Source organism: Notechis scutatus, chromosome 7 (assembly GCF_049901735.1).
Source record: "Notechis scutatus isolate UNSWTSFEM ecotype Mainland chromosome 7, rNotScu1.2, whole genome shotgun sequence".
NCBI lineage: Eukaryota > Metazoa > Chordata > Lepidosauria > Squamata > Elapidae > Notechis > Notechis scutatus.
Genome location: NC_142015.1, coordinates 27,733,893 through 27,755,265, shown reverse-complemented (window position 1 = coordinate 27,755,265; position 21,373 = coordinate 27,733,893). Strand labels below are relative to the sequence as shown.

Below are 21,373 nucleotides of genomic sequence, written 5' to 3'. Positions count from 1 at the left end.
ACCTCCCGAGGCGCCTCCTTAAGCCTCCCGGGCTCCGAGAGGGAGCCGGGTTCCAAGGCGCCCTGTGGTGGCTACGGAGGTTGCCCGGGTGGGCGGCGGGGCCTCTGCAGCCAAGGGGCCGGGGAGGGGCGAAGGCAGGCCCGCGGGGGTTGGGGGCCTCGACGACAAGCGGCGCGCTTTACTGTTGGTTCTCCCCGTCTGTGGTTGGGGGGCGGGGAAAACCCGAATCTACAGACTTGGAGGAACTCCACAGACAAAACCTTCTGGGCTCCTTCCCGCCTTAGGAGCGCTCGCTCTGCGCCAAAGTGGGCCTCCCTCCGCCTGCCAGGCAGGCTAGGCATTTCATACTGCGGGGAAGCTTCACACAGCGCAGCAGCCAGATGGGTTGCCTCAAGGAAAAGAGCCCGCTTCCTAGTCCCCTCTCATGGGAGCGAAATAAAAACTGCCCCGTGAAGAATCATGCCCGGAATTGTTAAAGTGGTTACCAGAACTCAAGACGGTGGAACCTTTAGGAGCGAAGGATGCCCAGCCCCCCGCCCCCCAGAGCACCCTTTGCTTGCATGACTGCAGTGGAGTTGTGGGGAGGCCCCTTGAAAGGAACAGAATGAGGCAAAACGTGGCCACAGCAGTAACTGGAGGGAGAAGCAAGGAAGAAGACACCGGTTCTCTCCCTTGGTGTCAGCGCCAGCCTGGGCTGTTCTGTTTTGTATTTTACCTCCTCAGATACAACAGGGAACATTAAGGCTTCTTTCAGACCGTTATTGCCTACCCATTTATGTTACACCTGACTTTGTGACATGGAGCTGCAGAACAAAGACAGCGATAGCAGCCACCGGCGGAGAGTAAGATGAGCAGGTTTTCCAGACAAGGGAGGAGCCGCAGGCCCTGCTTTCTGCATCAAAAGCAGAGCCCAGAGCAGGTATGCTGCACTGTGTCCTACAGAAATCCAGGTAGATTTAATCCATTGCTGAAAAATGCTGATCCCAGGAAAAAGCTGGGGTCAGACATCGCAAACATTTCCAAAGAGCTGAAAGTCGTCTTTAAAGAAAGGGGTTGATACAGCACAAAATTTCCAAATGAGCAAGAACAAAATCCCCAAACAAAAAGGGGGAAAAATACAATTTCTATTTTGTCATCAGTTTGTGCCATGTTCCACTAACCATGTCCATCGTAAAAACAGTAAAATTAACTGTAAATAAATAGATGTTGATGATGCACACAGGGACTTGAGGAAGTGTTATAATTCATCGTTTTTTCTGGTCTCTTTTGCTTCTGCAGTCTTATCTGTTTGTGGGCCTACGTTAAAGACAAAACCAACCCAATGTTAAATGTTCAGACGCAAGCGTCTCAGGAAACATTCTCAGAAACCTCCCGCTGGCCTTTTGCTGTGGCAGAAGGACTGTCCCCACCCCCACGTGATCTCTGGCCAAGCAAGAGAGGCTCCTTGGGATGCAGAGTGCCCAGATTGTGCCCAGCTCCTGCCGGATCCAGCCCACTTTATGCAGCTTTGCACAACATTCATTCAACCAGCATTTCCCCATCATCCGCATGGTATGTTAACCATGCTGGAAATGATAGAGGTCCTCCTCTTCTGGTTACCATGGCTTTTGGGATGGGGACAGCTGATACTGAGCAAGGTGGCTGCAATGACCAATGACTGTCCTAACTGCAAGGTAAATGGGTCATTAACTGGGAAGTGGCAGGGTGAGAAGCTTGGGAGTGCTGCAGGGGGGTGGAGCTGCAGGAAGGATGAGGACAGAGAGATCATGGGAAGTAGGGCCCAGCGCTAGCACGGGTGAGAAGAGGCTGCGGGTCAGTGCAAGCCCAAGGAGGCTGGGGAAACTGACCAGAGCAACGTGTGATCTTCCCTGATGGCTCCCTCACTGATTTAGGCTGGGGGAAGCCATCAAGAGAGGCGGCAAACTGTGATCACGTGGCCCTGGGGTGGTGCGATGGACAGATCTTCAAGGACATTGGTAACAAGGTCAGTGAGCGAGGACTACAGGTAAGTGCCACGGCTGTGCTGTCGCGCTTGTGGCTCTGGGTGAAAGTGGACATCTGGTGCCTGGACTCCAGTCTGACCCAAGGAAAGGCTCCCTCCTCCTCCTCCATCGGGGTTCCCTTACCTCCGTCTGGGTCCAATTCATTGCCCAGTGGCGTTTCCTCCTCCACGGGGGGCTCCTCGGCTGGGCTGGCATCTTCCGGTCGATCTGCTCTTGGCAGAAAAAACCGCAGTTGTGGAGAGCAGAAGCCACCTTTCTGCAGAGGGAAGGCAGCCCTCCCCCCTCGCTCCCCTCCCCCAGCGGGCAGTCTCGCCAAGGCACCCGAAGGGCTTCCAAGGGCTGCTCCGGCTCACCTTCCTGAGTCTCCTGCTTGGGAGGGGGGCTCTTGCCATTCTCCCTCTTCTTGGGCTTGGTGAACTTGGCCTTATTGAGAAGGTACTGCACCTCCCGATCCAAGCCTGCGATCTTCACCTCAATGTCTTTGGAAAGCAGAACGGGCTTGGCGGTGGGGGGCAGCTTGTTCTGCTCAGCCAGCGTCTCGTTCTTCCACACCTGGGAAAAGGCAACCAGCATTCGGCTCCTGGCCACTCACTGCTGGCCGTCTTCCCATGGGGAATGCCACCACTGCAGATCCTCCCGAGGGATATTCGAGCTGCTTTTTACCAGGCAGTAGAATTCAGCAGGGCCACAAATCCTGGCTATGCCGTGTGGAGCAAGGTGACCTTGGGGAACTGACCTCCTGCCCCAAAGAGGGAACTCGGAGACAGGAAGAGCACCAACAGGTCGTGGAGCAGGAGCCACCTGTGCTTTTCGGGATTAAGTGCGGCTCTCGAACCCAAGGCCGCCTGCTGCTGCTGCTGCTGCACAGGCAGCTGTCGCGCCACTCTCCTTTTTTGTGGGCCCTCCAAAGGGAACCCCTTTCCCTGGGGCTGGAATCCCCGATGTTGTGGGTGCCTCCTGTGGCTGCACTTACCTCCGTCTCATTGATAGCTTTCTCCAATGTGCTCAGCTCGATCTCGGTGAATATCTGATCGGGCTCCGGGATCATTCGGGCCCCCCTGAAAGGAGCAGGGAAGGGGCTCAACCTGCCTGAAGCAAAGGCGCAGGTGCCTCTGGCACAGGTGGCAGCTCAAGGTGGCGCCCCTCCTCCTCAACTGTACCCGGGAGAGGGCAGCTGGTGCTGGGAAGTGCTTCTTTCAAGCCAGCAGGCTGGACTTAAGAGCTCACCATCTATTTTTGCTAATAAAACTGCAGTTCCATTTAAGTCAGCAATCAGAGGCCCCACAATTTGAAGCCTTTCCCAGAAATCCCTTTTCTAGCTTCTACTCACAGAATCAATTCACAATTCCTGAAAGGCTACGGAAGGGGGAAAGCTGCAGGGCCCTGGCTACATCAGCACTCTGGACATGCGCAGCCCCAGCTGCAGAAGCGGAAGCTTCTCCCAAGGGTGGGGGGAGACCTAGGGGCCCTGGCTTGCCTCCTTCCTACCTGAGGAAAATGCTGGAGTGATTCAGCAGGCTCTCCAGGGCAGCCAGGCGGTCTGGCCACTTCCTCCTCTCCTCCACCCGGAAGAAGAGGCTCCGGCACAACCTCCTCAGCTCAGAAAGCTTCTCCTTCAGCTCCTGGGAATTGCAACAGAGAGGAAATGGAGCCCGGCACACAGCCATCCCTGAGGGTTTCTGATTTGGCAGGAGCCGCCCATGCAAGCCAGAGGCAGCTCTTAGACCATGATTAATGGGCCAGGTCTCAGCAAGCCCCACCGCTTATCATAACGTGCGGAAAACACGAATGCCAGGAGAGCTGGTCAGATAGGTGCCAATAATAGTGGCCTCATGGACGAGGCTTTTTGTGGCAACTGTCAAGGAGGTGGTGCCAGCAAACAATGGGCCACGGGCCACGGCGCTGGTCTGCCTGACCCACTCTGTGCTGAGGCAACGCAGTCTCTTCCTGCGAGCTCCCCTGACGAGGAAAGGGCATCCTAAGCAGCCCCACCCTCTCAGCTACCATTTGAAGGTACTGCTTGAACTCCCCTTTTCAGTTGGCCCCACCAGCATGGCCAGTAACGGGGGAAGTTGGGAACCGGAGGCCAGCAGGGTCTGGAGGCCCACATATTGCCTGCATCTTCCTGGTCCAGCCTCAAAGAGCCACCAGCTGGTTCTTCCTCGTCTTTGCATTGGTGACGTCTCACCTTTGTTGGGGCTGTATAGCCCTCGTCTTCCATCCAGCTGGAAGCTTCACTCAGTTTCCTGGCTATTTCCTCCCTTTCTTCTTCAGTTGCAACAAACTGGTACTCCTCCTGATAGAGCTTGTCCTGCAGAGCATGAGAAGGACCCGCTTTTCTGAAGAAGGAAGAACCTCCAAGGACACCTGGGGGAAGGTGTCCCTCAGGCAGCTGCCCTCGTTTCCTCCTGGCTGGCCAAGGAACCTCTGCTTCTTGACAGCGTCCGAGGAGATCAGCCAGGCTCTTCAAATAGACCTTACGCTCGTACCTGGGTCTCAAAAATGAAGGCCTCCAGGCTGTTGGCTGACTTCTCCCTCTCCTGCTTCTCCAGGTCCCTTTCGGTCAGCTCCTGTAACCTGAGGTTGGGCGAGGTGAGAAGGGCAAAGGCCCAGACTGCCCATCTCCCCAAAGGCAAGGAGGAGGGGCTGAGCCCCCCCACACCTACTTCCGGCTGGAGCTTTGCAACTCCTCCGGCAACAGCTCCAGCACGTCGTGCATGTCCAGCTCCACTGCGATCTCCTCCACCAGCCGCTGCTTCTTGGCCTTCCTCTCCTCCTCCACCGGCACGGCTGCCACCTCGGGACTTTTCACAGCGGGGTCTTCCCCCTTTCCGGCCTCTGCTTTATCTGGGGCTTCCTAGATTGGAACAATGACGTTTCCAGTTGCTCCCTTTTCCTTTTTTTTCTTTGGGTTCTACTCTGCCTCTAGGACTAAGTCACCAGAACACATTGCTTCCATGAGCCCTGCATTCGCTGGGTCACACAGCGGGTGTCGCTTATGGGGGCGGGGGCAGGTGTCCCCTTGTGGGGCCAGTCGGGCCATGGAAGCGCCTGCGGTCTGAGAGCCAATGTGGATCAATATCAGGCCTCAAGAGGAGATGAGGATTCGGACAAGCCCACTGATGAAATGTGGCCCCGGTCGGGGAGACGCCAGTGGCTCTGCTCCGCTTGGACATGATGTTCGTTCACTCCCACCCACCCCTGCCAGAAAAGAAGGGAGGCCTCACCTTGGACGCCCCCTTTTCTCCAGCCTCCTCCTGCTGGCCCTCAGGGGCAGAAGCCTCTCCAGCAGGTTTCTCCTGGGAGCTGGGTGGCTGCTTCTCACCCTCCTCACTCGCAGGCCCGGCCTGGTCCTTCTGGTTGTCTCTCCCAAACTCCACTTGAGCCTCTTCCTCCTCCTGGGGTGGAAAACCACAAGGGGCCCTGACACTTCTGCAAAGCCAGGCAGCTCAGCCAAGCCGTGTGGAGAGCCAGCCCAAGCCACCTAAAACCCATGGCCAAACCAGCTTCCTGAAAGACCCATGCACAGGGGACCCCGAGTCCTCCCCCCCGCCGCCTTGTGGATAGTAACTGCAGCCCAGCCTCCGTCAGGCTCCAGCCCTTACTCACGCGAACAGCCTCCGTCACGTTCTCAAGGGCTTCTGGCCCAGGGCTGCCTCCTCCAAACAGGCTGGAGATCGTGTTTCCAAGTTCTGCCCAGGAGGAGAAACAAGCCTCAGAATGGCTCCGGACAAGGCCAAGCGTCTTGGCTGGAGCGCCTGCTGTCCCCTGTCCCAACCCCCTGCGAAGCCGAAGGTCTTACTGCTGAGTGTGGATTCCTCCTCTGGTTTCTCCTCTACCACAGTCTCAAATACAGACTCCACCTGGAAGAGGGCAGGAAAAACACACCTGCAGTGTGGGCTGGAGCTGGAGGCTCCAGGTATGGGCAACCTGTGGCCCTTGGCCTTTCAACCCCTCCCCAATCATGACTGCTGAACGTGACAGGAAAGTTTTCTGTCATTTTGAAAGAAATAAACACATGGAAACCATCGGGAAAGCTTTCACAAAGCAGATCACAATAGAAAAAAGGTAACCAGCATCGCTTACGTGACGCAACCTAAGGTCCAAGGCCCCCTTGACTTACCCGATCGAGGCTCAGCACACCACTCTCATCCATGTTGAAATGAGCCTTAATGCCTTTGGATTCGTACTCCGGGTGTTTCTTGAAGCTCTCCCCCACACCGCGCAGCTTCACCTTTGTGAGGTTCAGGGACCCAAAAGTTCTGTGGCAAGAGGGACACAGGGGGGCAGTGAGGCCCCTCCTCATTCTGCAGCCCGCTTCCAGCTCTGCCTGTGAGATGCCCAACCCCTACACAAGCCAGGCATGGATCTTTTTCCTCAACTGCCTGCAGGTCCCAAAAGGAGCTGAGGGGACACACTACGTCGGGCCAGGTGGAGGGCGGGGTTTCCACCCACGTCTTGGGCATTCTTCTCCCCTGGGAGCTACGCAGGTAAAAGCTGCTGGACCCCCCCCCCCCAAAGCCGGCCTAGAACTGCCCTCACCGTAGGTCACTTTCGCTCAGGAAGCCCATGTCGGCATAGTTGACCTGGAATTCGAAGTCGTCTGTGTAGCGGTTGAAGGTGATCACCTTGCGCTGAGGATACGGTGCCATGCGCTGGAAGAGGATGCGCCGGTTGTGCTTCAGACTCCTGGACTCGTCCCCCTCTTCGACTTCCCGAGTGAACTCGACCTGTGGGAGGGAAGGGGGGAAGAGGCGGCCTGCTTGCTCTCTTTGCCACTCTAGAAAGTGGCCCAGTTAATTCCCTGATGGCCGCCCGCTTGCCGCCTCTACCTGCCCTTACCTGGATCGGGTACACGGCTGCGTCACGGACAACAAAGGGCTTCACCTTGAAGGCTTTGCTCAGAGCAGCTGCCTGGTAGACGGCACCCATCGCAGCAGCCTCATCAGCATTGATGTTCTTCCCCAGCTCTTCCCTGGGGGAGATGGAGATGCTGTGCCCTTCTGCTCTGCCAGTCAAGTGAAGGTCAGCCCCCCCCATTGCTAGCTACATCCCATTTCACAGGAGATAATGCCTGGGGTGGAGTGTCCCCTGCTCCTCAGCCAGCCGGAAAGAGCTGGCCTCAGTCTCCATCCCTGCAAGTCCCAGGTTCTCAGGCCAGCCAGGAGTGGGGCGACCCAGGAGGGATGCCTTGGGTGAGGCGCGATGGGCTCCCTGCTCAGCCACCCAAGGTGGCAGTGGGGAGGAGGCCAAGGAAGCCACCTTACTTGCCAACTACTTGTAACAGAAATTCTTGCACTTTCGGCACTCGGGTAGCCCCTCCAACGAGGATCACTTGGTCAACCTCATCCTGAGAGTGGGAGAAAAAGGCACAGAGCCGGTTTCAGGAGCCAGGCTGAGCCTTGCCATCCCATGCAGCACTTTGACTATTATGTATTTCTAACTAAGGGCGGCGTTCAGTCAGAAACAAGAACGTATCCCAGTTAACAAAGTGATGTTTTCCAAGCAGAAGGAGCAGCCGCTGTGCAATCCGGCCCCTTTCATCGGCTAATGACTGGTGGAGCCCTGCGACTCCCAAAGGTTGCACCCCATCCCTCCTGTACCTACCAGGCTCATCTCAGCGCTACCGAGGGCCTGCCAGACGGGGCCTGCCACCCGCTCGAACAAGTCGGAACACAGATTCTCCAACTCTTGTCGGGAAATCTTGGCCTTAAAATCGATGTCATCCAACAGACCCTCAATCTGGAAAGAAGAGAACCTGAGAACCGGCGTGGGAGTCTCCCCTTCTTCTCCAAGCCACCCCCTTTACCGAGCTGCCAACCCCAGGCCCCTTGCGCCTGGCTGCAGTCAAGAGCTCTGGGTGCCACCTGCCTGAGCCATGTGGTCCACATTGGCACTCAACACTGTTTTCACCCGGTTGGCTTCCTTCAGCAGCTTGGCCATGGCACGGAGGTTCTGCCGGACATCCTTGCCCGGATGCTGCTCATTGAAGAGTTTGGCCAGGTGGTCACGCAGGCGCAGCTCCATCTGCAGGCCTCCCAGCGTCCGATCGAAGCTGAGCGAAAACAGCCAAGGGAGAAGAAGGACGTTGGTGGGAGCTTCGTCCTCTCCTCTGACTCCATTCCCCCCACCCCCAAAGATTGGCCTTCCCTCAAACGTCTGACTTCTTTGCACATCTCTTTCCTTCTGCCTTGCCAGAAAATGAGAGATCAGGCTTCAAACAGGAATTCTTACCCAACACCCCTGATCTGCAGCTGAGGTTGGACCCCCGAGTCCTTGGATTTCAGAGTTTGGTAGGTTGCAATGGTGCAGACGGTACTGCCTGCCCCCATATCGTAGAACATGATGTTCTGAAAAGAGAAAAATGTTGCACTTCAAAGGCCCCGGAAGAGGCATCCAGAAGGTTCCTCTAGAAAAAGGATGCGTCGATTCCTGAACTACCATTTTATGTGTGTGGGATTTTTACTTTGCTGGGCTCTTACAGTCTTGACTCCTCTACAGGTCTGTAAAAGCTATAAAGCTGCTTCTTGTTTACAAAAAGAAGCAGGCTGTCACACACAATGCTGGGGAAGGTAGAAGGAAAGAGAAGAGGATGCCAACCAGCAGCAAGGTGGGGTGGACTCCATTCATGACAATGGGTGCACTGTCAGAAGGCCTGAAGAACCAGGTTGGGAACAGACCACCCTGAAAAGAATCGGCTTCTGGGGTTGCTAAGAGTCAGTCCTGATGGCACATAATCAATAAATCCACAAAAGCTTCATCTTGAAACTGGGAAAGAGACCGCTGTCCCTGAATAGTGCACCATCCAACCTCCCTGGCCCAACCCACCTGAGCTGTGGCATTGATGTCTTTCCTCCGGAAGACGCCATAGTTCAACGCCACAGCGGTGTTATCATTGATGAGCTGCAGAACCTTAAGATCGGCCATTTTGGCTGCATGCAGGACGGCTCTCCTCTCTGCTTGGTTGAAGTATGCAGGGATGGTGATTACTGCATCTCTGACTGGTTGCTCTGAAGGAATAGTGAAAGCAGCTAGTTAAACGCACAGTTCACATACCTTTTAACTTATTGTCCTTTACTTCGCTTGCAGGCCAATTTGAAAATGGATCTATTTACAACGCTTGTCTCATTTCAGCAATATACTAGCCAGCTAACACAACATTGCTAAAAACAACTCAAACATTATCAGCAATAAAATATAGATCTAAAACTACGCAATGCTTGCAGCACTTTTGGTAAGTTGCTGTTAAAAGCTTGCAATAAAGTTAAAATAATGTTAAAATTGATTGCAAACTCACTAAAATTGATTGCAAAGACACTTGGTCTTCCAGAAGAGAAGGACCCCCCCCCCGCCCCTTTCCAAAAGATTGAACATTGCAAAGGAATGCAATTGACCCTGAAAATACTTGTTTCCTCTTCCTAACGTTTCAGGGAAAAAGCCCAGTAAGCAATCTAGTATTGCATCCTAATCTCATTGCTCTGTACTTCTAGATGGAACTAACAGGAAAAAAAATTAACACTACCTGGAGAATCACTTCCCCAGCCTTTCACTCACATCCATCCCCAAAAGTAAATTCTCATGCCTCAATGTACACACAAAAGCAATTCCAACCTGCAAAGTCCTCAGCCAGTGCCCGAGAATAATTCAGGACCATACCCAGCATCTCTTCTGGAGAATATTGCAACTTGCTGCAAAGAATAAAAAACGATCGAGTCCTTAAAGATGCTTGTAGAAATATGTTTCGCAGCAAGACTTTATCCATACAACTGCAAATGGTTCACATCCCATTCCCTGAATAACGATGACAGGCAAGTGGCCACCTCCCACCACAGTTATTCCAACAGGCACTTAATGCCCAGAAGGGGAAAAAATGAACAAAACGCAGGACTTATTTCCCGCAGGTACAAAACTCTCTGACTCAACTTGGTCGTTGTGTCTGAGCAGTGAGAGATACCCACTCTGAGAGTCTAAAGATGACCGTCTCCCTCCTTGCATCTTTCTCCAGCCGGTGCTCTGGGAACCATGACTGGTACTGAGCCACTTGGGGGTTGTCAAAATGTTTGCCCAGAAGGTCTTGGAAATAGCGGAATGTGACCTTTGGAGTTTTCATAGCCTGTAAAATAAAAGGGCCACAACACCCAATGCTCAGTGGCGGCAATGCTTTCTCCTCACAATAAAGCTCAGGTGGGGCCACTTCCAAATGGCAAACCTGGCCCCGCGTTTTGCAGTGGGGACCCCAAAGGCCAGGAGAGCCTGTGAGCTGCTTAGTGACGGGAGCAGGGGGAAAAGAAGAACGGCCGGGCAGGGCAGGAAGAGCACAAGCGCAGCCCAAGAGCCGCCCCAGAGCAGAGGATCGGAGGGGCTGGCAGGGCTCACCATTCCCGCTGCGCTGTCCCCGAAGAGCCGCTCGGTCTCCTTCAGCGCCACAGCCACGGGGGTTTTCCTGCGCGACTCCCTAGAGCGAGCAAGGCAGACAGGCCGGCCGGTGAGTCTCCCCAACCAAGCGGGGAGCCTCCAGCTGAGGCCCGGGGGGGGGGCTCCCTGGCTCACTTGTTCAGGACGATCTCCATCGGCACCCCGGGCTTGACCAGCGCCACCTTCAGGGACTCGCTCCCCAGGTCCACCGACATCACAGCCAGGGAGTCTGCAGCAGCACAAAAGCCTCGTTGGCTCCGGCTCTTCTCAGCCCGGGCCCCGCCCCTCCCCTCCCCGCAGGCCGCAAGCCCGGCCGAAAGGCTCCCGCGCGGGGCTCGCCGGGGCAGGGCAGGGCCCGCGACGGTTGGGGCCGCTTCTTCAGCGGAGACGCTCACCGGAGAGCGCGGGCAGGCAAGCCAGCGCCGCCAGCACCAGGCGGCCGAGGAGCGGCAGGCGGGGCCTCCGGGCCGCGGGAGCCATCCGGACGAAGCAAGGCGGCTCGGCTTCTTCTGCGGGTGGCGGAGCGAGCGAGCGAGCGAGCGGCGTCCCGTGCAATGTCCGCAGCCGGCGCAGCGTGCCTCCCTCCGCCGAACTGCTCCTTCCGCGGCGGCACCGACGCGCCTCCAGCCAGACGCGGCGGCCGCTCATTGGAGCGGCCACCCGCCGCGCAACGCCATTGGTCCACGTCCCCGGCGTCGCGCTTCTCCGGCGCCCGCCCCCGCCGGAGGAGCATCCGGGGGCGTGGCCGCACCGAACTCCAGTCCCCAAGAGCCCCCGCGGCGGGGCGGCGGGCCTGCGGAAGTGGCTATCCGTCACCCGCCCGCCGCGAGCCCCTCCCCCTCCGTCCTCCGCCAAGATGGCGGCCTACCTGCAGTGGCGGCGCTTCGCTTTCTTCGACCGGGAGCCGCTGACGGACTCCGACGGGACCCCGGTGCTGCTCCCCCCGGGCATCGTGGTCTGCGACTCGGGCAGGGGCAGCCTGGTCTTCGGGGATATCCTTCCGAGGCTGGGGCGGGCGGCGGGGGAGGCGGGCGGCGGCGGGCGCTCTTCGGTGGACGGCCCTTAACCGCAGCCCACATTGGGAAGGGCACATCTGGTTCCTGCCTCGCTCGCTGGAGCTGAGCAGCTTCCAGGCCTACAAGCTGCGGGTGACGCACCTCTTCCAGCTGAAGCAGCACAGCATCCTGGTGTCGGTGGGCGAGGAGGAGGCCGGGCTCAACCCCCTGGTGAGCTGCGGGAGCGGAGCGGGCCCGTTTTGCCTGCCGGGGACTTGAAAGCTGCTTTTCTGCCGCTTGTTGCCTGTACGGTCTCTGCGCTGGTCAAGAGATTTCCCTCCTGAGCGGCTTCTCCATTGACTTCCACGCGAACCTGTTAACCTGTTCCGCCTCTCAAATCCTCTAGGCCAGGGGTTCCCAACCTTTTTTTTGCCCTGCACCCCTAAAGAAATTTCACTCGAACCTCGCACCCCCTGAAATAAATAATAAATAAAAATGCCAACATATAGCCAATATCCTATTATTTACCTGGACTTTTCTCGCACCCCCTGGAATATCGTCTCGCACCCCAGGTTGGGAACCCCTGCTCTAGGCGCTTTGTCCTAACGTCTGCATAAGCAAGGCCTGTTATCCTGTCTCCAGACAGTAATAAGACTAGTCAATCTAAATAACAAGGATACAGTTAAAAGGGGGCATTATAAATGCAAAATATGCAAGCCAAGAAACCTCTTGCAAAACTTACCGGTCCAAACATGCCTATATTGGTTGCGAGACAGTTTCCCTAACAATCTCTTTGTGATTATTTGTAGGTCAAAGTCTGGAATTTAGAGAAACGGGATGGTGGGACACCTCAGTGCACCAGGATTTTCCCTGCAATACCAGGCAATAAACTCACGCTGGTATCCTGTCTCACTGTCCATGAAAATCTCAACTTCATGGCTATTGGTAACTAGAGTTGCTATTGTGTATTCTAAACATTGGAAAGTGAACTGGGAAGAGAAATGCTTGGAGAGGCGGTCTGCAAAAATATTTTTAAAACCTGAAGTAGGTTACAATTAAAAGTTGTACATGGGGCCCCTGGAGAAAATCCCTAAACGTCAGCTGGTGCGAAATGCAGCACTGTGGGCTACCTTGGTTGCCAGTTTGTTTCCAGGTCTAATTCTGGTGTTATGTAGTATGGAACAGGTCACCTGAGGGTCTGTTCAGCTTAGAAGAAGAAGAAGAAGTGGAGAATGTTTTTGGTCTCTGGATCTTGTTTCCTTCTTTCTCACAGGCTTCGTGGATGGGAGTGTGGTGCTCATCAAGGGGGACATTACAAGGGATCGGCATAGTAAAACTCAAGTCCTACATGAAGGAGGCCATCCAGTTACTGGGCTTGTGTTTCGCCAGTCAAGCAAAACCACTCATCTGTTTGTGGCTACCACAGAGAAAATCCAGGTAGGCTGTTGGTCTATGGGGCAGTGAGGATGTGGTAGAACTCGGTTTTGACCCACACTTCGCCTGATTGGGTTTCTGTTCTCACAGCTGCTCTTTTCCTTGGCTTTGCAGTGTTACACACTCTCAGTGAAGGATTGTCCACTGCTGGAACTGGACATGCGTGGCTGTGGACTGCGCTGCTCCACGCTCAGTGATCCCTCCCAGGACCTCCAGTTTATAGTGGCAGGAGATGAATGTGTCTATCTGTACCAGCCAGATGAGCGTGGACCTTGCTTTGCCTTTGAGGGTCAAAAACTGATTGTCCACTGGTATCGAGGCTATCTGGTCATTGTGTCCAAGGATTGGAAAGTATCTCCCAAGTAAGTGTTTTATTGCTGGGATGGTGCTTTGGACATTTAGAGGAAATACCTCTAAATACAGGTACGTTTCTGAACATTCCTAACTGTGGTAGTAATTTGTATTTCTAATAAACATTCTTGTCCTTCATTTCCCCATATGTAGCTGAAGAGTTTCAGCTTTGCTTTCCAGATTGGGTTGGAACTCCTCATTTTCTGAGAGTTGTAAATAATTGATGGAGAATATAATTGCCACTAGGTACCTAAAAGCACATGACTGATTTTGGAATCACACATAGTTTTCAGTAAGATTTAAGGTATCAGTTTATGAAATTATTCGATGCCTGTATCTACGCTTAGAAAGAAGTGTAGAACAGCCCACTGTCTCTGCTAAATGCATCCCTCCCTTTTTCAAAGAGTGCTCTTTGGAAGCCTGCAGGCTGGTGTCCTATGGCTAAGGCTGCAGCTAGAGCTGCTGTGAACTCTTCCTTTATTGAGGACACACAAATGAGTTCACGGTCTCTTTATTTTAGGCCCTTTTTGGTGGAATAGCTTAAATGTAACTTGCAAGCTTGTACTTTGCTCGTTCTTGCTTGTTCCTCCTCTCTGCTCCAGATCTGAGTTTACTGGAGGAGATGCACAAAACTCTGACAAGCAGATCCTGAATATTTATGACCTGGGCAACAAGTTCATTGCCTATAGCTCTGTGTTTGATGATGTGGTGGATGTCCTGGCAGAGTGGGGATGCCTCTATGTGTTGACGAGGGACGGGAAACTCCATGTGCTGCAGGAGAAGGATACGCAGACCAAACTGGAGGCAAGAGACCCTTCTCACTGGGGCAGAGATAGAGGGGCTCTTGGCCAAATAGCTGCAGCACATGCCCTGAGCTGGTCCTTGGGTGGGGGTGGGGGTGGGGGCAGATGCCTTAAGGCCTGCCCATTGCAGAATTCTTTCCACACCAGCATCCATACAAGGCTCTGAGGAGATGGATGGACTTGACAGTCTGCCTCTGGCAAACCACTGGATAGAGCAGCTTTGGCTGGAACCTCTGGAACCTTTCTTGAACCACCGCTTCCTTTTATAACAGATGCTCTTCAAGAAGAACCTTTTTGAAATGGCCATCAACCTGGCTAAAAGTCACCACCTGGACAGTGATGGGTTGTCTGAGATCTTTCGCCAATACGGAGATCACCTGTACAATAAGGGCAACCATGATGGTGCTATTCAGCAGTACCTCCGGTGGGTAACATTAAAGAATTAGGGTGCAGATTTGGCCTCCCTCTTTCATGGGGCTTGGCATTGATGACGAGGCTTCTCCTCTGGGCTCATAAAGCTGGGTTAGCATCCAACTAATTCGCATCTTCTTGCATGCTTCTCTCGCTGTCACGTTAAGATAGCAAATCTGCCCAAATGGAACTGCAAATTGATGTTTCCAGTGAGCATCAAAATCCCGAGAAAGGTCAGAAAGGAAGCTGGATGGGTCCTGGCTAGTGAGAGAATTTTTTCCTCCTCAAATAAATGGAATGACTGCCTAGGATGTAAACAAGATATGGAGTTTGGAGATCTACAGCGTGCAGCAACTCAGGGTGGGAGTATCTTTAGCAGGGTGGTTTTGAAAGAGGATTTGGACTGATGAAACCCTCCTATTGATGCCTCCTCTGCAGTGGCGCCAATGGTTGCAGCTGCTCACTTGTTTGTGACCCGCATCGTTTAATCCCAGCAACTGGGACTTGTGCTCTTTTCTTAGCACGATTGGGAAACTGGAGCCATCTTATGTCATCCGCAAGTTCCTGGACGCTCAGCGGATACACAACCTGACTGCCTACTTGCAGATGCTCCACTTGCAGTCACTGGCCAATGCAGACCACACCACCCTGCTGCTGAACTGCTATACCAAGCTGAAGGACATCTCCAAGCTGGAGGAGTTCATCAAGGTGACGGGACAAGGGCACCTCAGTGCTTTTCCTCCTAGATACCCAATGGCCCTTCTCTGAATCGCTTCCATGGATGGAAGTCCCTGGCTTTTAACGGTGTCTCTTCTGGCAGGGTGGGGTTATGCTTATCAGCTTCAAGTAGACTGGTTGTGTGGATGTCCTTTACTATATACTATAGGTATGTAGTAATCTCTGTTCTCTGCCTGAGTTGCCAGATGTGCTAGAGTTTTCCTGGTGGAAATATAGAAAACCTTGTGACACAAGATGCATCCTCCCTCCGGTGGGGATGTCACTTCAGCGCTGGAATGAGGAAACTTTAGAAAACCTGCCTTTGCAAGGGAAGAAACAACAGTCATGCTCTCCCTTCCGCTGATGGGATGACTAAAGTAGAGTTTCTCTTTAGGGATTGGTTCTTTGAAGAGGGCGAGCAGTGAAGGCCTTCCTCCTCCTTTGCAGTCCAGACATTTGGGCATAAGGGAGTCTGGAAGGCAGCTGGCTCAGTCTGGAGCTTCCAGGGCTGACTCCGTTCCCTTTGGGCCTTCTGTAGACCAGCGAGAGCGAGGTGCACTTTGACGTGGAGACGGCTATCAAGGTGCTTCGCCAGGCAGGCTGTTACTCACATGCTGTGTACCTGGCTGAGAAGCACAAGCACCACGAGTGGTACCTGAAGATCCAGCTGGAAGATATCAAGGTGAGGCCAGCCTGATTGCTTCTGGACTGCTTGTTTGGCAGCCAAGGATGTTGGATGCTAGGAAGGAGGGGAAATTGGGACCGTAAGCCTGGTCTGAAATGGCTCAGTCTGGAGAAGAATCACCCCCAGCTTAAAGGAAAACACAGGCAAAACTCTCCTCACGGCCTGCTTCCTGGGTCTTGCAGAACTTCCAGGAGGCCCTGCGTTACATTGGCAAGCTGCCCTTCGAGCAGGCTGAGAGTAACATGAAGCGCTACGGCAAGATCCTCATGCATCACACCCCCAACGAAGCCACTGAGCTGCTGAAGATCCTCTGCACAGACTATCGGCCCATGAAAGAGCAAGAGGGGTCTGGCCTGCTGCCAGAGCGGAGGGTATGGGCTGAGGGGGCAGGCGGGAGTGGGGTTTGGGGCACAATACCGTTTGCCCAGGGAATGGGGCTGAAGGGCTTTCAAATAAAGAGGAAGCCAGATCCAGGGGTCGGGGGTGCTAATTGGTGTGCAGTCTTGGCCAAGTGGGAAGCGACAGGCAGGACACAAAAATCTCAGGGTCTGTAGAGCAACTCTATTCTCCCCCCTCTGGTTTCATTGCGATGCGTCCTGGGGTTCCCACTGGGCCTAACGGATGCTCCCTATGGGGAAACTTTGGTGTTTTGGGAGGCAGGTGGATCTGCTTGGGGGTCTAGGAAAAAGTTTGCTACCTGGCTTTCACTCCCTTCTGCTCCCCCTCCTCACTGTTTCATGACGCAGGCAAATCCCGATGAATTCATTCCCATCTTTGCTAACAACCCCAGGGAGCTGAAGACTTTCTTAGAACACATGTCCGAGGTTCAGCCGGACTCTAAGCAGGGGGTATACGACACCCTGCTGGAGCTCCGTCTCCAGAACTGGGCCCACGAACAAGATCCGCAGGTACGTCCTGGGCGTGTAGGTCTTCCTGGGAGGCTCTGGAGTCTGTCTGATGTCCAAGAATCCCCTCTTGGGTCTTCCCAGATCAAGGAGAAGCTGCACAATGAAACCATTCTCCTGCTGAAGAGCGGGAAGTTCCAGGATGTCTTTGATAAGGCCTTGGTCTTGTGCCAGATGCATAACTTCAAGGATGGGATCCTTTACCTCTACGAGCAGCACAAACTGTGAGTGCAGAGGAGCGAGTCCTTTCTTACTTGGGAAGGGGGAAGAGAACGGCTGGCCAGTTTCAAGCCCTCGGGTGCCCCCTCTGCCTTCCTCTCTCCTTCCTCCCCAGGTTCCAGCAGATCATGCACTACCACATGCAGAACGGGCAGTACCGGAAGGTGGTGGAGGTTTGTGAGCTGTACGGGGAACAAGAGGCCTGTCTTTGGGAACAAGCGCTCGGCTACTTCGCCCACAAGGAGGAGGACTGCAAGGAGTACATGGCGGCTGTGCTGGCACGCATCGAAACCAAAAATCTCATGCCGCCTTTGCTGGGTGAGGCCAGGCTCTGCCTTTGGGGTGAGGGTGCCAACAGCGGGCAGTGAGCTGAGCCAGAGAAAGCGCCACTTACCCTTGCCCACCCTGGGAAGTGGGTGACGGGGAGCCGACTTCTGCTCTGCAGATATTAAGGGCTCGCCATACAGACGGATTAGATGTGGGCGGAAAATACCTGAGCAATTGGTCCTACTGACAAAAGTGATCGAGCTTTGATTTGTCGTCATCTTGGAGGATTCTCACAACTGCGCAGCTCTGCCCTTGTACGGCAGCCCCTGCTCCCCTTCTCCTTCCACACGGGGCGGTGCACTCAAGGGAGAGAAGTTCAAACCCTGTGCCCCACTGCCAGCCTGTGAACGAGGGAGGGAAAGTATCTGGTTGAATTTTAAGATAGAAAAAAAGGGGTATTTTAGTAATTTCCCCCATTTGATAAACAACACTCCTCTCTTCCAAAAGGCGGGAGCCCCTCTCCTTACGCACAGAGACTTGAGAAAAGGATAAGCTGGAAAGGCGCCTAATCCAGCTCTTACGATATTTTTTTTTTGGGGGGTTATATGCTGTGTTTTATGCTGTTCTTGTTGCTTCAAAGTGATTTTGACGATACAGGAACCTCTAAGTTTGTTTTTGGGTGGGTGGCTGAAATGGCTGAGACGTAGCCTGGCAGCAACACACACAACAGCGACAGGACTTAGACTTGGACGTATCGCCACACAGGGTCCCACAGCCCTCTCCTCGGGGGTTGACAATAGATGCGTTATTTTCATACTGCTGCCGACAGTCTGGGTCCTCGTTTCACTGACCTTAAAAGGATGGAAGGCTGAGTCAACCTTCAGCTCGTCAGGATCAAACTCCAGGCTGTGGGCAGAGCTTGCCTGCAGTGCTGCACTTTTTTCCACCAGGGCTCCTACTTTTTGGCTCAGATCCATATTGTGGAAGAAGCAATGCAAGATTGCAGCTGCACCCCTGTTCTCTCCTGTCCTGATGGGTGTCTCTTTCCTAGTTGTTCAGACTTTGGCTCACAATTCCACGGCCACCCTGTCCGTCATTAAGGATTACCTCATCAGCAAACTGCAGAGACAAAGTTGCCAGATCGAGCAGGATGAACAAAAGATCCAGAAATACCGGGAGGAGACCAAGCGGATCCGCCAGGATATTGAAGAACTGAAAACAAGGTAGCTATGGAACCTGCTGCTAGATCTGTCTCAAGAGTCAGCAGATTCCATCCTGGATCCTGTCCTGCGGCTGAGGTAGTGCAGAAACGGAAGGGCTTCATTTCTTGCAAAAAAAGTTGAGGGGAAATTCCTGTTTCCTTGGGAGGCTGCTGCTTTTGACTTCCATCTACTGGGTGGGAGTGCAGGCAGGGTCCTCAGGGAAGTGGGGGCTGTAGCAGCGTTTGGGGGAGGTGCCAAGGGGGCGCCCAGGTTTGATGACTTCTTTCTTCTAGCCCCAAAATATTCCAGAAGACAAAGTGCAGCATCTGCACCAGTGCTCTGGAGCTGCCTTCGGTGCACTTCCTGTGCGGCCATTCCTTCCATCAGCACTGCTTCGAGAGCTACTCGGAGAGTGGGTCGGAGTGCCCCACGTGCCTTCCTGAGAACCGGAAGGTCATGGACATGATCCGTGCCCAAGAGCAGAAACGGGACCTGCACGACCAGTTCCAGCACCAGGTGGGTTCTTGGGCGGGCTCTGGTGCTTGTAAACAGGCTCGGGTATTCTTGTCCCTGCCAAACGTCCTTTTCTTTTGGCCTCCGGCAGCTGAAATATTCCAACGACAGCTTCTCTGTGGTTGCCGATTATTTTGGCCGTGGTGTTTTCAACAAACTCACCCTCATCACAGACCTCCCTCCGAGCAAATCGGCCGCAGCGCTCGATGCAAGCTTGCAGCGGGACCTGCTTGTCAAGACAAAGAGGAGCACCTAGAAATCCTTTCGTCCAGATGTGTTCACAAAGACAGCGTCCCATTCAGCACAAAGGCCATGCCAGACAGAGGCGGGCAGGGGAGAAAAGGGACTTGGTTGGAGGGACATTAAGCCTGCTTGTGTACCTCGGCTCTTCCTCCTCCAGGGCTGGGCAGGGAGGGGTGGGTGGCTCTCTGGCAAAAACAGCCCGGCTCGGGCTTTGGCTCTGGGCCCTGCCTGGCTCTCAAGTGGGGCCTGAGCAGAACCTCCAGCCAGGCCTGCCAGAGCCTCAATGGCAGCCTCAACTGCGGGAGGAAAAACTGGTGTGACTGCATGTCTGACTAAAGGGAGCTGCTGTCACCTGCCTCCGGGCCTTCTTTCATGAGGGCCAGGCGAGGTGAGGGCCCCGGGGCTGGAGGCTCACCAACTACGGGGCAGCTTGGGGGTGGTTGGGAAATCTCACTGGGGCAAAGGTGCGCTTTCCAAGTGACCACACGTGTGCTCTCATGTTCAGCTTATGGTCACTCACTCACATGCTCTCAGCCCTGGGGAATTGCCACTCTAGAATCACAAACGGAGACCCAGTTAATTTAAAATAACAGCAAACTTTACTGATTGCAAAGTATATCTCTGTGTACACACGCACACACGGGCGGGCTGGCAGGCTTCAGGACCCGTTTTATCTCCCAAGGTCCTTGCTTTGTTGGTGGGGCTCAGGGAGGGGCTTCCCATGTGCTCAGGCCCAACTTCCTTTGTCTGATTTAGGTGACATTTTTTCTTTTGGTTCTTTAACAACTTGGTTCCTTCTTACCTGCTTTCCCTGGGTGAGCTTTTCCTGGCTTTTGTTCACCTTGCTTATGTGCTTGTTTTAGGTATGGTGGCTTAGGCCTGGTCTCCAGTTAAGCAGGAGATGCCACAAAATGGGGCTTCCCCATCACCCACTCAGAGCAGTACAGGTTTTTGTACGTATTCTTGCCAGTAGATTTGTTGTCTAGTTGGCGTGGAGATACAATGTTTTAAGAAAACACATTCAAAGATTGAGATTAATACAAAGGCAAATAATAGAAAAATTTGAACACTTTTCCTTCCCCGGCATCCCAAATCGGGTAACCGAGATATAATCCAGTCAATCCCTCCAGATTTTGGGAGCGGAATGGGACAACTTGCTGTTGCCAAGGCACCACTGGACAACTCGCATGGGACAATTTAACAATTTAATTTAAAAGAATTTTAAAAATATTTTTTCATTCACATTTCATTTTGTCTCTCCTTTTGCATCCTTTGTTTAATTATTCTACTCCAACGTTACTTTGATATTAGTGTAACTTGTCCATGGCAAGTTGGCCACAGTGAGTTGTATTAGATGCACTTGAAACTATTCTACAAACACCGTGTTTATAACTGCCACAGGACTTCTACTCCCAGGAGATTTTGGAGGCCTTCCTGCTTGGGTCCTGAGAAACAAAAGAGGGAGCGGGGCTAGCCTTGGTTTGTGTCCAGGTATATTGTTGAGCAATGTCTAGTTCTGCCTCCTCTGTGCTATAGGAATTTGGCAAAGGAGTCCCAAACTTTAAATCTCTGGTAGAAACAGCAACACGGGAGGTATTTTGGTTTCCCCATCCTCCCACCAGAAGCAAACCAGATTTCCTTGCCTGTGAGAGAACCTGAAAGGGACCTGAGGTTTTGGATAGTCCAGCCCAAAGCAAAAATTCATGCTGTGTGTTTTGTTCACGGATGCAGGCAGGAAACAGATAAATTCTCTAGCCTGTAAATTCTCCCATCTTGATGTCAGAATGAGCTCAAGGGGGCTATTAAAGGGATTTACTGGTTTATTTACAATACCTTTCTTTTCTAAGTTGCAAATGACCTCCGCGATCCCTGTTTCAGCAGCCTTCGGTTTGGGTTATTTCTGGGGCTGCAAAGAAGCAGCCGACTCGGGCCACACTGGCCTGGTTAACCTCTTGAGGCAAAGGGAAGTTGAATGCCTGGGCTGTCACCACTTCGGTCGGTCTCCAAGAGAGCTTGTCTTTAGGGCCCTTCAAAGGCCTCCCCAGGTACCGCCTGGCACCTTGATCTGCCACAGGCATTGGCCTCGGAAGCCTCCGGTACCCCCCCCCCCCCCATATAGATTTTATACAGCCAGGACGGAGACTTCATTGATTTGTTTGACTTGTCAATCGCTTACAGAATAATAGGTATAAGTATAAACAGGAGTAAGA

General features: G+C 53.6%; 2 protein-coding genes across 3 annotated transcripts; one reads left to right on the top strand and one right to left on the bottom strand.

The window, feature by feature from the left end:
* Positions 1 to 758: 758 nt before the first annotated feature.
* Positions 759 to 11,012, bottom strand: HYOU1 (hypoxia up-regulated 1). Its single transcript, XM_026680982.2, has 24 exons — positions 10,814 to 11,012; positions 10,554 to 10,647; positions 10,380 to 10,458; positions 9,962 to 10,116; positions 9,615 to 9,691; positions 8,832 to 9,013; positions 8,238 to 8,353; positions 7,875 to 8,058; positions 7,611 to 7,745; positions 7,271 to 7,353; positions 6,846 to 6,978; positions 6,546 to 6,733; positions 6,127 to 6,265; positions 5,806 to 5,866; positions 5,613 to 5,695; positions 5,231 to 5,401; positions 4,670 to 4,860; positions 4,493 to 4,580; positions 4,192 to 4,314; positions 3,492 to 3,625; positions 2,977 to 3,061; positions 2,357 to 2,555; positions 2,127 to 2,210; positions 759 to 1,296 (listed from the first exon to the last, which is right to left on the bottom strand). The coding sequence occupies exons 1-24, from the start codon at positions 10,896 to 10,898 to the stop codon at positions 1,238 to 1,240; spliced, it is 2,928 nt and encodes a 975-aa protein (XP_026536767.2). The 5' UTR covers positions 10,899 to 11,012; the 3' UTR covers positions 759 to 1,237.
* Positions 1,279 to 20,412, top strand: VPS11 (VPS11 core subunit of CORVET and HOPS complexes). Of its 2 annotated transcripts, none has more exons than XM_087969774.1 (16): positions 1,279 to 1,673; positions 1,893 to 1,984; positions 12,223 to 12,358; positions 12,687 to 12,850; positions 12,962 to 13,209; positions 13,801 to 14,002; positions 14,274 to 14,425; positions 14,934 to 15,120; positions 15,668 to 15,811; positions 15,997 to 16,185; positions 16,561 to 16,722; positions 16,804 to 16,943; positions 17,054 to 17,256; positions 18,257 to 18,428; positions 18,701 to 18,923; positions 19,012 to 20,412. In XM_087969774.1, the coding sequence occupies exons 3-16, from the start codon at positions 12,349 to 12,351 to the stop codon at positions 19,174 to 19,176; spliced, it is 2,361 nt and encodes a 786-aa protein (XP_087825900.1). In that variant the 5' UTR covers positions 1,279 to 1,673; positions 1,893 to 1,984; positions 12,223 to 12,348; the 3' UTR covers positions 19,177 to 20,412. The 2 variants fall into 2 exon arrangements, with proteins under 2 accessions (XP_087825900.1, XP_087825899.1); XM_087969773.1 differs by lacking the exons at positions 1,279 to 1,673; positions 1,893 to 1,984 and adding exons at positions 11,191 to 11,412; positions 11,498 to 11,644.
* Positions 20,413 to 21,373: the final 961 nt, after the last annotated feature.

Bases quoted from the DNA above. Each gene is read 5' to 3' on its own strand.
- HYOU1 (XM_026680982.2), bottom strand. From the start codon at position 10,898: ATGGCTCCCGCGGCCCGGAGGCCCCGCCTGCCGCTCCTCGGCCGCCTG. The intron at 5,696-5,805 runs GTAAGACCTTCG...CCTCCTGGGCAG, and splicing joins GGAGGAATCCACACTCAGCA to AACTTGGAAACACGATCTCC. The intron at 3,062-3,491 runs GTAGGAAGGAGG...TGCTCCTTTCAG, and splicing joins CACTCCAGCATTTTCCTCAG to GGGGGCCCGAATGATCCCGG.
- VPS11 (XM_087969773.1), top strand. From the start codon at position 11,275: ATGGCGGCCTACCTGCAGTGGCGGCGCTTCGCTTTCTTCGACCGGGAG. The intron at 12,851-12,961 runs GTAGGCTGTTGG...TTGGCTTTGCAG, and splicing joins CTACCACAGAGAAAATCCAG to TGTTACACACTCTCAGTGAA. The intron at 14,426-14,933 runs GTGGGTAACATT...CTCTTTTCTTAG, and splicing joins GCTATTCAGCAGTACCTCCG to CACGATTGGGAAACTGGAGC.